General features: G+C 36.6%; 1 protein-coding gene across 1 annotated transcript in view; it reads left to right on the top strand.

The window, feature by feature from the left end:
- The window catches only part of pik3r5 (phosphoinositide-3-kinase, regulatory subunit 5), a 95,689-nt gene extending 82,565 nt beyond the window's left edge, over positions 1 to 13,124 (top strand). The window contains exons 15-19 of the mRNA XM_073025950.1: positions 255 to 331; positions 3,683 to 3,776; positions 4,063 to 4,145; positions 6,613 to 6,728; positions 7,872 to 13,124. Of these exons, the coding sequence (XP_072882051.1) occupies positions 255 to 331; positions 3,683 to 3,776; positions 4,063 to 4,145; positions 6,613 to 6,728; positions 7,872 to 8,019 (518 nt within the window). The 3' untranslated portion in view covers positions 8,020 to 13,124. The remainder of the gene's footprint in view (positions 1 to 254; positions 332 to 3,682; positions 3,777 to 4,062; positions 4,146 to 6,612; positions 6,729 to 7,871) is intronic.
- Positions 13,125 to 13,378: the final 254 nt, after the last annotated feature.

Genomic DNA, 13,378 nt, shown 5'->3' with positions numbered 1-13,378 from the left:
GAGGTGCAACCACATCTTATGCCTGCACCAGCCTAGAATCCAGCACTAATTCAATTATAGTAACTTCCTGAATGTTGAAGTGCCAACTTAGAGCAATTCAAAGTCATAATTGAGGGAGATCTGAATACTGACCATATTTATTGTATAAACTATATTGCTAGAAAAAGGAGAAGAACAACTGCACAGCTTTATTCTGGTGTGATTTGCTGATTCCTGTATTTAATTTGATTCTTGTTTATTCTTAAATAACGTAGGACCTGGATGTAAAAGACTTGGAATCGATGATGACAGAGAAGCAGTACCATTAGCACTGCAGATTACTTATTGCAAGGTACGTTGTGATACGTAGCCTTCAGTTAGAATTCCTGGAAAAGTTTTGCATACGTTTCAGAATTAAATTGTAACTTGCAACAAAGATAATATCGTTGGGAAATGAAGTGCATGACAAACTAAGGAAGAGAGGTATGATGTCAAACTGGGTAAAAAAGGCACATAATATCAAAGATGAGCGGAAGATGGAGAACAATTTAGAAAAAAAGCAAAAGATGACTAAAAACATAGAAGGATAAAACGTGTGAGGATAAACAAGCAAGAAATATAAAAACAAACAGAGGGTGCTCCTATAAGTCTATAAATAGGAAGGACACAAGTAATGTAAATGTTGTCCTTTAGAATAATGAGACTTGGGAAGTAATTATGGGGAAAACTAAATAGAAAAGACTTTGAACAAATAGGCATATTTGTGCATGGTAGAAGATACTGAAATGCTTCTGACTAATAGTAGAAAATCAGGGATAAAAGGAAGGGAAGCGTTTAAAGCAATCATCATTCTACAGAAAAGATACAGAGTAAATTAATGGGAATAGTGATTGACAAAGGACCTGGATTTAGTGATCTACTGCTTTGGGTCTTAAAGGAAACAGCTGCAGAAATGATAGATGTATTGGTAGATATATATTCCAAACTTTCCTTGATTCTGGGTGGATCCCAGTAGATTGTGTAATACAAGAGCTCTGTTCAAAAGAGGAGGAGTGAAGAAGTCGGGGAGCTACTGGCAGTTAAACTGGTCTTCAACATTGATAAGCTGCTGGAATCCTTATCAAGGAAATAGCGATAAGGCACTTTGCAAATCATAGCTAAGTTGTGAAAATGAAATAGTTTTTGAAAAACAGCATTAATTAAAAGGAAACAAAAAGGGGCCAGTAGTAGGCAAACTATTTGTGGACTTCTGGAAGACAATTCAGTAAAATTCTGTATTGATCATTACTGCGCAAAGGAAAAAGTCCTGGAGCAATAAGAAATCTATTAGAGAAACTCAGCAGGTCCAATGTGGGAGGAAAGGAATTGATGATGTTTCGGGTCGAGGCCCTGTCTCAGGACTGCATTTGCTGTTACTAATTTTAATTACTGATTTCATCTGATATTAATATGTGTTATAGATTTCATAAAACAGAAGTATAGAAATCATATTAATGATGTTGGGATCACATTCAGAAAAAATAGTTCCAGAATTCAAATAAGTAGAAAGAATTTATTAGAGCCCCTGTAGTAGATTTATATTAATGATTTAGATCTCTGGCTGAGCAGCCTCTGCGGGTGCTGATCCTGGACTTGCAACTGTAGAGGTTTAATGATGGAGAACGGTCAGAGTAAAAAAAAAGGATGCTTCTGTAATATTTTTGATTAAGTATTTTAAAATTGAGTGATACTTGATAACTTAATCTGGAATGCATATTTTTTAAAGATATATATCTGTAAAAAGAGGAACTGGAGGAATTGTTCCTGTTTTCATGCAGTCTATTTTGCAATCAGTTTTTGCTTGCATTGCAGACTCCTGTTCATTGGAAAGCTAACAGTCTGAATAGCTGAAGCAGTTAAATTATGCAAATAGAGTAACATTTAATTTTAATATCACTCCCCAGTTGACAAATGCACATGCCCTGATAATCAAAAGTAGGGAAAATGCTACACAATATAGAAAGCATTATTTATAACCATTTTATTTTGCTCTTAAAGAGCTGCAGAAATAAAATGCACACCTTGGTTTAAATTGAGCATCTGTGAAAATACAAAGGGAAGAGTAACACATTACAAACTTCAACTGAGTTAGAAGGTTTCACGGTTGTCTAGAGACCTGAGCACTTTAAGCGAAAGAGAATACTGGAAGTACTCAGCAGGTCAGGTAAATCTGTGGAGAGATTGCAAGTTGAGACCCGTAGCATTTGATCAGAACTGCGATATGTTAGTAATCACATGAGCAAACGTTAAGTTGTAGTGAAAAGTGGTGATAACAAAGCTAATGTCTGTTAACAGTTTGGAGACCAGGAGAGATTAAATAGCACAGGTAGCCTTAGGGCCAACTGAGGAAGGGTGGAGAAGGTTTATTCATTACAACCGATCCGTAACTTCGATGAAAGTAGAAGATGAATAGGGACAGAGGATAAAAGAAGGGCTGGGATCATGGCCAAATGCACCTGCTGGAAATCTGAAATAAAAGTGAATGCTGGAAACACCCAGTAGATCGGGCAGCATCTGTGAAGGTAGATCAGAACTGAATTACTGCTTATAATTTGATGACATCTCCTCAGATTTTGTTCGTACATGAACCAGTAGAGAAACTATCAGAGATTATATTGTCAATGAATGTAGCAGTAAGATTAGTAACTCACTTCCACATTCTTTTGCACTTGAAATAAGTTTTTCTCCATTTTAAATTCATAGTGACAGGAAGAGATCAGAGAACATCTGTAGATGATGAAGGTTCACTGAAACATTTACTGTTTTACCCTCCCTACTGATTGTTTCTAATATTTACTGTTTTTGTTACTGACTTCCATTTTCTGTGAATTTATTTTTGACTTTTGTACAGTGATATGCTGCTCCAAAATTGCAACACTAAAATTATTGTTCAAACATCTATTTTAGAAAGAAAATAGATGCTTGAACAATAATTTTTAATAATGTTCTGTGGTTAAGAAGGCATACGGTGTATTGGCCTTCATCAATCATGGAATTGAATATAGGAGCTGACAGGTAATGTTGCAGCTATATAGGACCCTGGTCAGACCCCACTTGGAGAACTGTGCTCAGTTTTGGATGCCTCACTACAGAAAGGATGTGGAAGACATAGAAAGGGTGTAGAGGAGATTTACAAGGATGTTGCCTGGATTGGGGAACATGCCTTATGAGAATAGGTTGAGGGAACTCGGCCTTTTCTCCTTGGAGCGACGGAGGATGCGAAGTGACCTGATAGAGGTGTATAAGATGATGAGAGGCATTGATCGTGTGGATAATCAGAGGCTTTTTCCCAGGGCTGAAATGGTTGCCACAAGAGGACACAGGTTTAAGGTGCTGGGAAGTAGGTACAGAGGAGATGTCAGGGGTAAGTTTTTTACACAGAGAGCAGTGAGTGCGTGGAATGGGCTGCCGGCAACGGTGGTGGAGGCGGATATGACAAGGTCTTTTAAGGGACTTTTCGATAGGTACATGGAGCTTGGAAAAATAGAGGGCTATGGGTAAGCCTAGTAATTTCTAAGGTAAGGACATTTTCGGCACAACTTTGTGGGCCAAAGGGCCTGTATTGTGCTGTAGGTTTTCTATGTTTCTATGTTAAAAATCTGTCAGCAACATGTTATTTATCTCACATTCTAGGAGTTTATAATCGATATTTCTCTTCCACTAGGCAACAGTCAGCAGAAGAAACCAATGGAACAATGTGGAAAAAAACTGCACATCTGTAAATCTAAGCAAGGCTTGTCAGAAATATGATGAGCTAGGTAATATTTATAATGCAATCATGTTGCGTTTCTGAAATGAAAAACAGGACCTTAGACTTTTGCTGCTGCAAAAAAATGATAATGTGTAAATAGCACTTATCACTCATTCATGAAATTTGATTCATTCTATGCTAGATCATTACTTAACAGTTTACAGATACTATTATTGCCATTCAGCCGCATACACAAGATAACTATAAATTTTAAACAAAATTCTGTATCTTACGGTTATACTATTTTAGCCAAAATGACTAGCTTCTAAAATAAATTCCTATATTTTTGTTAGAATTTAATACAGAGTACCTTCATCTTTCCATGACTGAGGTGGTAAAGCGTCAGAACTCAAAATCCAAAAAAAGTTATAATCAGGTAAGCATAAACTTATTTTGCAATTAAGGAACTCAAGGAATTTGCTTTGAAGAACCACGGTTGATGAGAAAAGCTTAGCCACTGCATTGGGTAATGCAGGAAATGAAACAATATTCAAAGATGTTTTGACTTAATATTTCACTGATGTTGAACTTTGTGATCTAGAACCATAGAACATTACAGCACAGAAACAAGCCTTTTGGTCCTTCTTGGCTGTGTGGAACCATTTTTCTGTCTAGTCCCACTGACCTGCACCTGGGCCATATCCCTCCAAACCCCTCTCATCCATATACCTGTCCAAGTTTTTCTTAGATATCAAAAGTGAGCCCGCATTCACCACTTCATCTGGTAGCTCATTCCACACTCCCACCACTCTCTGCGTGAAGAAGCCCCCCCCCTAATTTTCACCTTAAACTTTAGCCTTAACCCATGACCTCTGTTTTTTTTTCCTCCCCTGGCCTCAGTGGAAAAAGCCTGCTTGCATTCACTCTATCTATACCCATCATAATTTTATACACCTCTATCAAATCACCCCTCATTCTCCTATGCTCCAGGGAATAAAGTCCTAACCTATTCCCTTCTTCACAGGAAAAACTTCTTCACAATGAGGAAAAACTTCTTCACACAGAGAGTGGTGAATCTGTGGAATTCTCTGCCACAGGAAACAGTTGAGGCCAGTTCATTGGCTATATTTAAGAGGATGTTAGATATGGCCCTTGTGACTAAAGGGATCAGGGGGTATGGAGAGAAAGCAGGTACAGGGTTCTGAGTTGGATGATCAGCTATGATCATACTGAATGGCGGTGCAGGCTCGAAGGGCCAAATGGCCTACTCCTGCACCTATTTTCTATGTTTCTATGTTTCTATTCAACCTTTCTCTGTAACTCTGTTTCTCAAGTCCTGGCAACATCCTTGTAAACCTTCTCTGCACTCTTTCAACCTTATTACTGCACACAATACTCCAAATTCGGTCTCACCAATGTCTTATACAACCTCACCATTACATTCCAACTCTTATACTCAATACTTTGATTTATAAAGGCCAATGTACCAAAAGCTCTCTTTACAACCCTATCTACTTGTGATGCCACTTTTAGGGAATTATGTATCTGCACTCCCAGATCCCTCTGTTCTACTGCACTCCTCAGTGTCCTACCATTTACCTTGTATGTTCTACCTTGGTTTGACCTTCCGAAGTGCAATACCTCACACTTTTCTGCATTAAACTCCATCTGCCATTTTTCACCCCATTCCTCCAACTGGTCCAAATCCCTCTGCAAGCTTTGAAAACCTTCTTCACTGTCCACTATCTGGTGGGGAATATTATCTATTGCAAGCCTAGATCAAGTGCAATACATGGTCATAATACACACAGACAATAATATACAAGTTCTTGTTGTCTTCTTGTTTATAATGGGAATAATGAAATCTTTATTTAAAGCACAGTAAATGATATTAACATATTTAACTGAAATGAAGTAGCTGGTTTTAATTGTTTTATGTTATTGGCAGCAACTTGCCAGAAGTAATGTGCTTTTAGTTGTATCTGTTTATACAAAATGGCATGCCTTGTTTTGGTAAAATCAAACCCCAAAAAGTGTAAAGGATTAGGCATTAAATCATGTCATTTACATATTAAAAATGGAACAGAGCTAATACGTAGTTAAATTTTTTTATAACAAACTTCATGATGCTCCAAATAAAGGATAGTTTATATTGTTGGGAAGTAGAATTTCTGAGGTACAAATCCTAAATTTTTGCCAATTGGGAAGTTCTATGTGAATGTGTTTGACATAGGCAGGGACTAAATATTTCTGCTGGGTGAAGGAAATTATCAAACAGCCTTCCAAGTCTGCCTCAAAGGGAAAAAAAATACTTCACCCCAATTTCTATTATTATCATCTTTCTGCAAAAGCTATTACCTATAACCTCAATTTTTCATGTTATCACTGAAGTGCATTTCTAAGGTTTGGTTATCCTGATGCACAAGTGACCTTTATTCCTATATTACTCTTGACTATGATTGCCATGGGTTTTCTGATAGTAAGGATATCACGGCTGGGTGAAGCACTGATAACTCCCAATCATCATCCCATGAGCAATTGATGTGTGTCATAGAGAAGCAGGAAGTGTACTCGATATTACCCTTCAAAATTTAGGCACTTCGTTGAGACTTAATTGAGATATAACATGCATTTAGTCAGCACAAACAGGAAAAGCAGAAAAATATTGTCTCTACCATCCCAAGGCAAAAATTTGTTACCTTTGTCCAAGGGAAATAAACATAATTTATAAATAACCTGAATTAAAGTTTATGATTGCTAAGCTAAAGCGAGCAATTGCTTTAAAAGGTAAATTAATTAATGGTGAATGGTTCATTTGGTGATAAATACATCTTCCACAGAATGATTGTTCAATCCATATATGATCAGAATTATTTCAAATGATTTTTTTTCTGATATTTCAGCAAATAAATGTAACACAGATCAAAATTGACAAGGTACAGATAGTCGGAGTTAATAATACCACATTTGCAGTTTGTCTGGACCAGGATGAGAAAAAAGTTATTCAAAGCGTAACCAGGTGGGAGAATTATTTCATCATTTTCACCTGTTAATTTTTTCAAATTTATATTAATATAAAAAAACATGGTTGTACTGTGATGGTTTGTTATTACTTTTGCGCAGGTATAACATTTCAACATAATGTTTTGTAGGCATCCCGCATTTTTTTTTATAAATTCAGTAAGTAGCTAGTCAATCCAATCTCTGGGATCTTACCTGAAGCAGTATTGATCAGGACAATAGATCCTCCAATGTGTCATGAATTATTTCACACCCTTTCACATTATTTAATATTAGTTTAACTCTCCTCAGAGTACACTCCTACAATAATGCAATAATCCTGTCTCCCCTAGTTCTGTTCCAGATGTTAGCTTTATTTACATGTACGGAGGCCAGCATCTTTAGACTTCTGATGCAGAGACAATAGTGAGGAGAGAACAAATTCAGCCTTCAAGGATTAGCTGAGGCAGCTTTACCACTGTATTCCACAACCTCCAGTGTTCAATTTGCAAGTTATTGCGTTATTTTAACTTCATATACTGCACGTCCACTAATCAGAATCAATAAAATGTATTTGCTTTGGTATTTTTTTCATAGATTCAGGCTGAAAAAGCAGTTATAAGTGATAAAATTGACACTTGAGGGAGCCAAATACAAGATGCCCAAATAACGATGGTCACAAATATCTTAAATGGAGTTTAGAAAACTTTATTTAAGAGAGTGATAAGAACCTGAACCTCTAAGTTACCATAAAGGCAATTGACTGCATAAGCATCATCATGTCAGAACTGTGACATGTATTTAGCTTTTTCTATATTTATCTCGTGTTTTATGTATTGGCACCCTGTATCTTACTGGGACAATCACAAATATATACACAGTGATAACTAGGAAATTGCCACCTTTCCATACGGTGTCCTCTATATCCCATACATATGTACTTTGTAGCAGATGAACAATCATGTAACAAGCTGATGTGTTGTTATACATAAGTATCTAAAAACAAGTTAAATATTGCTGGAGCATCAGATATTTTTTGGCGAAACTGTATTAAATTGTTAAAGCAGTAACATCTGTAACATATTAGTTTAAGATATACCTATTTTTTTCTAATTTGAATATTTTAAATGAAATGGTATTTACTAATCTTTCTTTTGTTTAGATGTGAGGTTTCTGTATGTTACAAGCCTGAAGACAGGATGCCACAGAAACTGAACAAAAAATCTTCATTCCAGAAGTTGCATCGTACATCAAAGTCCTACTCACTTCTCTGCCTTCCAATTATAACCTTCAGCGGAGCGTTACCTTAGGGATGGTAGATAATGACTTATTATCTCTACTGACCAAAAATACTGCCAAAACAATGGACTTGATTTTATATTTTGTTCTGGCACTATTACAATTATTTATTAGGCCATAAAAAGGCACTACCAATTGAAATTGAACCCCAACTGGTAGAAATGGTTTAGCATAAGCTGTTTAATAGCCATTGCAAATGAGGCTGCTTGCAAAGGAAGAAAGAAAATGGTTCCTTGATAAGTTGTGGTTATTTGTTCCTGTACTATTTCAGAAAATGAAACTTTAAGCGTCATAGCAGAGGCCAGCTTATGCTTCAACTTAAATGCAAAGTAACTCATTCAGTTTTCATATTGATGAACTGAAGCAAATGGTGCATCCAGAGGTCAAAAGGTTAATTGAATAATTTAGCTAATTTAGAATTAGATGAGGATAAGAATTTGGTGCAGAGGAAAAAAAAGGTGCTTCTTTTCATTTTTAACACTTTAAGCAATTAGAAGATAAAACAATGTTCTATAGAGAAAGCTTAAAGGTAAATATTGAAAGATTTAAATAATGCAAAAATAAAAGGTTACATTTCACAAATCACAAGGTTTACCATCAGCTTCCACTGAAATGAGGTAAATTTCTGCAAGATGATACTTCAAGACCATAGTTGATGATAGGTTGTTGAATAAAATGGATTTATCAGTCCTTTTTCATGTAAACATTAAGAAAATTACTAGGTATAAAAATTCATAGGTATAGACATCACAGCTGTACACAGTACTCCAGTTGATGTCTCACTATAGTTCTCTCGACAATGGTAGCAATTTCTTCTCACTTTTGTACTCTAACACTCTTACAAAATTGCTCAGTCACTGTTACCCCTTCTTGAGTTGCTTGCTCCTCTTCCAAATATGATTTAGCTCAGCTCCCACATTCTTGCACTAACTGCATATCCATACATCATTAAATACTGGAAAATAAATGGAGGAGGGAATATACAAGTAAACTGAAGACGTGTATTAAAACTTAAAATGATGAATTATTCCAAAATTAATTGGCTGGAACAAATGATTACTTGTATAAAGGAAATTACTCCCTGAAATATGTAGAGGACTCCTTTTGAACTCAGAATTTTGATCAACAAAAATGGAAGGCTTTATTATTGAATTGAATAATTAATGAAATAGATGTTCAGATAGTAATTTGAAGAATTGAAGTATAAATAAAGATGAGGTGGTGAATTGGGCAAAATTTGATTGTGAGGTATTTAGATTAAAAGTTGAAAAAGTGCAAAGGATGAAGTAGTAACAAAAGCATACTAAACAACATGACAAAAGCAAACCTATACACTGCATGTATAAGGGCAGGAAGGAAAATAACTGAAGGTAAGAAAGATAGATAGCTGTGTAAAAGAGCAAGAGAGATCTTGTCAGTGATTAGATTCAGTGAGAAGTCAGCAAAAATAATAAGCTGACCATGAGGATCTTTGGATTAAATTATCAAAGGACATAAACTGGTAAAAATTAACTGTAGCACATACATTTAAAATGAGCCTAATGGATATAGATTCAAATTAATTAGAAGAATAGTATGATGGGGAAAGACAGCAGAATGGCAGGAATATTAAATGATTACTTGGGTTCAGTATTGACCCAAGAGACAGATCACATTGTCAAGTCTTCAGAAGGCAAGGTTAGAATTAATATAATTACATTGAATCCAAAAGGACTAATAATATTAAATGAAATAATCAAAGTCAAAGTGAAAAATCCTTCAATCCAGAGCATATCTTAAAAGAAAAGTTAGTCGAGATGTCAGATAATACTTGATTTTAAAATAGATGCATGCTGGAAAGCAGGCAGATAGCTAACACCATCTGCATATCTGAAAGGAGATGGAGTTTCTTGAGGGAACAGAGACCAGTAAAGGAAGCATAGAATTCCACTAAAATAAATAAAAAAAAGAAAGATACTTGTGAAATAAATATTCTTGTAATTAAGAGACCGCATGGATTTCATGAAAGAAGTCTGGTCTTATCAACTTCAATGAATTCTTCAACTAGCTGAGAGACGGGATACTTAAAGGTGGTGTAATTAATCTAACATAGTGTATGAAGATTTCCCAAAGGGCTTCTAGCTACTTTATAATAGATTGAAGTATAAGGTCAGTGCATCTATATTAGATTTTGATATTAAAAATTTGTTATAAAATTTGTAGATGACACCATGTGTCAGTAACTGCAGTGGTTGTGAACTAGGGAACGGTAGTTTGGTTTTGAGTGGTGACTTTGAAGAGATAATGATAATTAAAGGGTTAATTCATAAATTTGCTGAATAGGAATATGAATTAGTAAGTTAATCACAACACAGTTAATAAGATGAATGAGAAGTTTACAACTCATTTGGTAAAACTGTACTCATCGAAGGTGGTGAATCTTTGTAACCTGGGAGAATAAATACAAAAATTGCTAAACATAGCAAAATTGTTATTAGATTCATTAAAAGTATCAAACCAAGCACTACTTTTTTGTGCCTCAATGGATATCACTGAAAGGTAGAAAAGTTAGGCTCAGCTTGTATCAAACCTTTGTGAGACTTCACCTGGAGTATTGTACACAGATGTGATCTCTAAATACATTCACGGAAGGATGCGAAGGATGAATAAATGTAAAGTTATCATCAGAATCAGTTTAATATCACTGGCATATGTCGTGAAATGTGTTGTTTTGCGGCAGCAATATATTGAAATAATAATAATAAAACTATCAATTATATTAAGGAGTGTATATAGAAAAATTAAATTAAGTAATGCAAAAAGAGAGCAGAAAAATAGTGAAGTAGTGTTCGTGGGTTCATTGTCCATTCAGAAACCTGATGGCAGAGGGGAAGAAGCTGTTCCTGAAAAGTTGAGCGTGTCTAAATGCCCCTGCATCACCTCCTTGATGGTGGCAATGAGAAAGAGGGCACGTCCTGGGTGATGGGGGTCCTTAATGATGGATTCTGCCTTTTTGAGGCCTCGTCTTTTGAAGGTATCCATGATGCTGGAGTCCAGTGTCTATGCTGGAGCTGGCTAAGTTTACAACTTTCTGCAACTTTTTCCGATCTGGTGCAGTGTCCTCTCTATACCAGATGGTGATGCAACCAGTTAAAATACTGTCCACAGTACATCTGCAGAAACTAGCGGGAGTCTTTGGTGACCTCCTCCAATTCCCAATGGGATATAGCACTGTCATGCCTTCTTTGTAACTGCATCAATATATTGGGCTCAGGATACATTTTCAGAGATGTTGACACCCAGGGACTTGAAACCGCTCACCCTTTCCACTGCTGATCCTTCGACTTCCCCCTTCCTGAAGCCCATAATCAATTCCTTGGTCTTACTGACATTGAATTCAAGGTTATTGTTGTGACACCACTCAACGTTCAACTCAAGATTTATCTCACTCCTGTACGCTGCTTCGTCACCACCTGAAACTCTGCCAGCAACAGTTGTGTTATCGGCAAATTTATAGATGGCATTTGAGCTGTGCCTAATCTCACAGTCGTGGGTGTAGACAGGATAGAACAGTGGGCTAATCACACATTCTTGAGAAGCACCAATGTTGATTGTCATTGAGGAGGCGATGTTATTTTTGTTTCGCACTGACTGCGTCTCCTGGTGAGGAAGTCAAGGATCCAGTTGCAGGGGGAGGTATAGAAGCCTTGGATTTGGAGCTTGTTGAATAGAATTGAGGGTATGATTGTGTTGAAAGCTGAACTGCAAACTGCAAATTGCAGACTGATATAGGTATTGCTATTGTCCATGTGGTCCAAGCCCAAGTAGAGAGCCAGTGAGATTGCATTGACCTATTGTGGTGATAGGTGATAGGGTCCAGGTTCTTGTTTAGACAGAAGTTGATTCCGGCTATGACCAAGTGCATGAAGCATTTCATCACTTTAGATGTGAGTGCAACTGGTCAATAGTCATTGATGCACCTCACTCTGTTCTTCTCGGATACTGATTTGATTGTTGCTCTTTTGTGGCAAGTGGGAACCTCCATTGCAGCTGTGAAAGATCAAAGATGTCCTTGAACATTCCTGCCCAGTTGGTTGGCATAGGTTTTTGGTACCCAACCAGGTACACCATCATGCAAGGGTTCACTCTCTTAAAAGCTGTTCCAACATCAGCCCCCGAGGCAGAGATCACAGGGTCACCAGGTGCTGCAGGGACTCTTACAGATGTAGTTTTATTCTCCCTTTCAAAGCATGCTTAAAAGATGTTCAGCTCATCTGTGAGTGAAGCATCACTGCCACTCAAGATGTTAGATATTGTTTTGTAGGAAGTAATAGCCTGCAAGCCCTGCCTGAGCTGATTTGCAGCTGATTCTGTTTCTAACTTCAGTTGGATCATGATAGATCAAGCATTCTGGATCTCCCTTCAAATGAAAGCTGAAGTGAGACCATCCAGAGGTTTTTAACATTTCTGGGTAGCAAAATCAGGAATGCATTATTCTAACAAACAAAATCTTCCCTTGCCTCCAAAGCTTGCATCTTCCTCCAATTCTTTTCTCTAATAATTTGCATTATGTCAACTGATTGTATCAGAATTTATCAAATTGTTCCGTGCACATTTTGAATATGAATGTTACTCTAGATGATCTTCATGTGGTAAATTTTAACCTGGTATTTGGAGGTTCAGAAAGATTAAACATGATGGAATTGTGGCCAGGTTGATTGTTGTCTACTGCTAATCCAATCTGAAAGCTGACTGGGGAAAATTCCTGACTGTGTTAAACAAATCTGACCTCTTTTAGATTAACCACTTTCATTTGATGTTTGTAAATAGAATATTATAAGCCAGTGGCATGACGTGTCTATTCCTGTCTTGACAGAGATAATATAACATGTGCAATAATATATCCTGACTTCTTATTGGTTCTGACTTCCTGCTGGTTTTCCCCAGAAGCTGCAGAGAATGCATTGGCAGTTTATTACTTTCCCTTATTGAAGGGCTGTACATAAAATGTCCAGTGATTCAGATGAATTGCACTGCTTTGTGATACCTGATTGCACACTAAACTGTAAATATTTGTATAATTAAGGTACACTATACAATACATTTCTGCAGCATGATTTGATAATACTTATTAAAATTTACACAACATATGCTCATGTGTTTGATTGCTTTTGTTAAAATATGATGCAATTTTTAAATGTTCCTGAGAATTAGTGATTGGATCTGATAGCTTAGGAAGGGCAGGGTTAGATGAAATGTTTAATTGTTCTGAATACGGGAAATGGATCAATGTTCCTTAATGCCACTGATGCACCATCAATAACTCTCGGAGACGTGAGGCAAGAGATAGGCTTTTATTAGCTGGAAGAAAGCACTGTCAGCAACAAGAGC

Source organism: Hemitrygon akajei, chromosome 22, assembly GCF_048418815.1.
Source record: "Hemitrygon akajei chromosome 22, sHemAka1.3, whole genome shotgun sequence".
Lineage (NCBI taxonomy): Eukaryota > Metazoa > Chordata > Chondrichthyes > Myliobatiformes > Dasyatidae > Hemitrygon > Hemitrygon akajei.
This window is presented reverse-complemented; position numbering and strand designations above follow the sequence as displayed.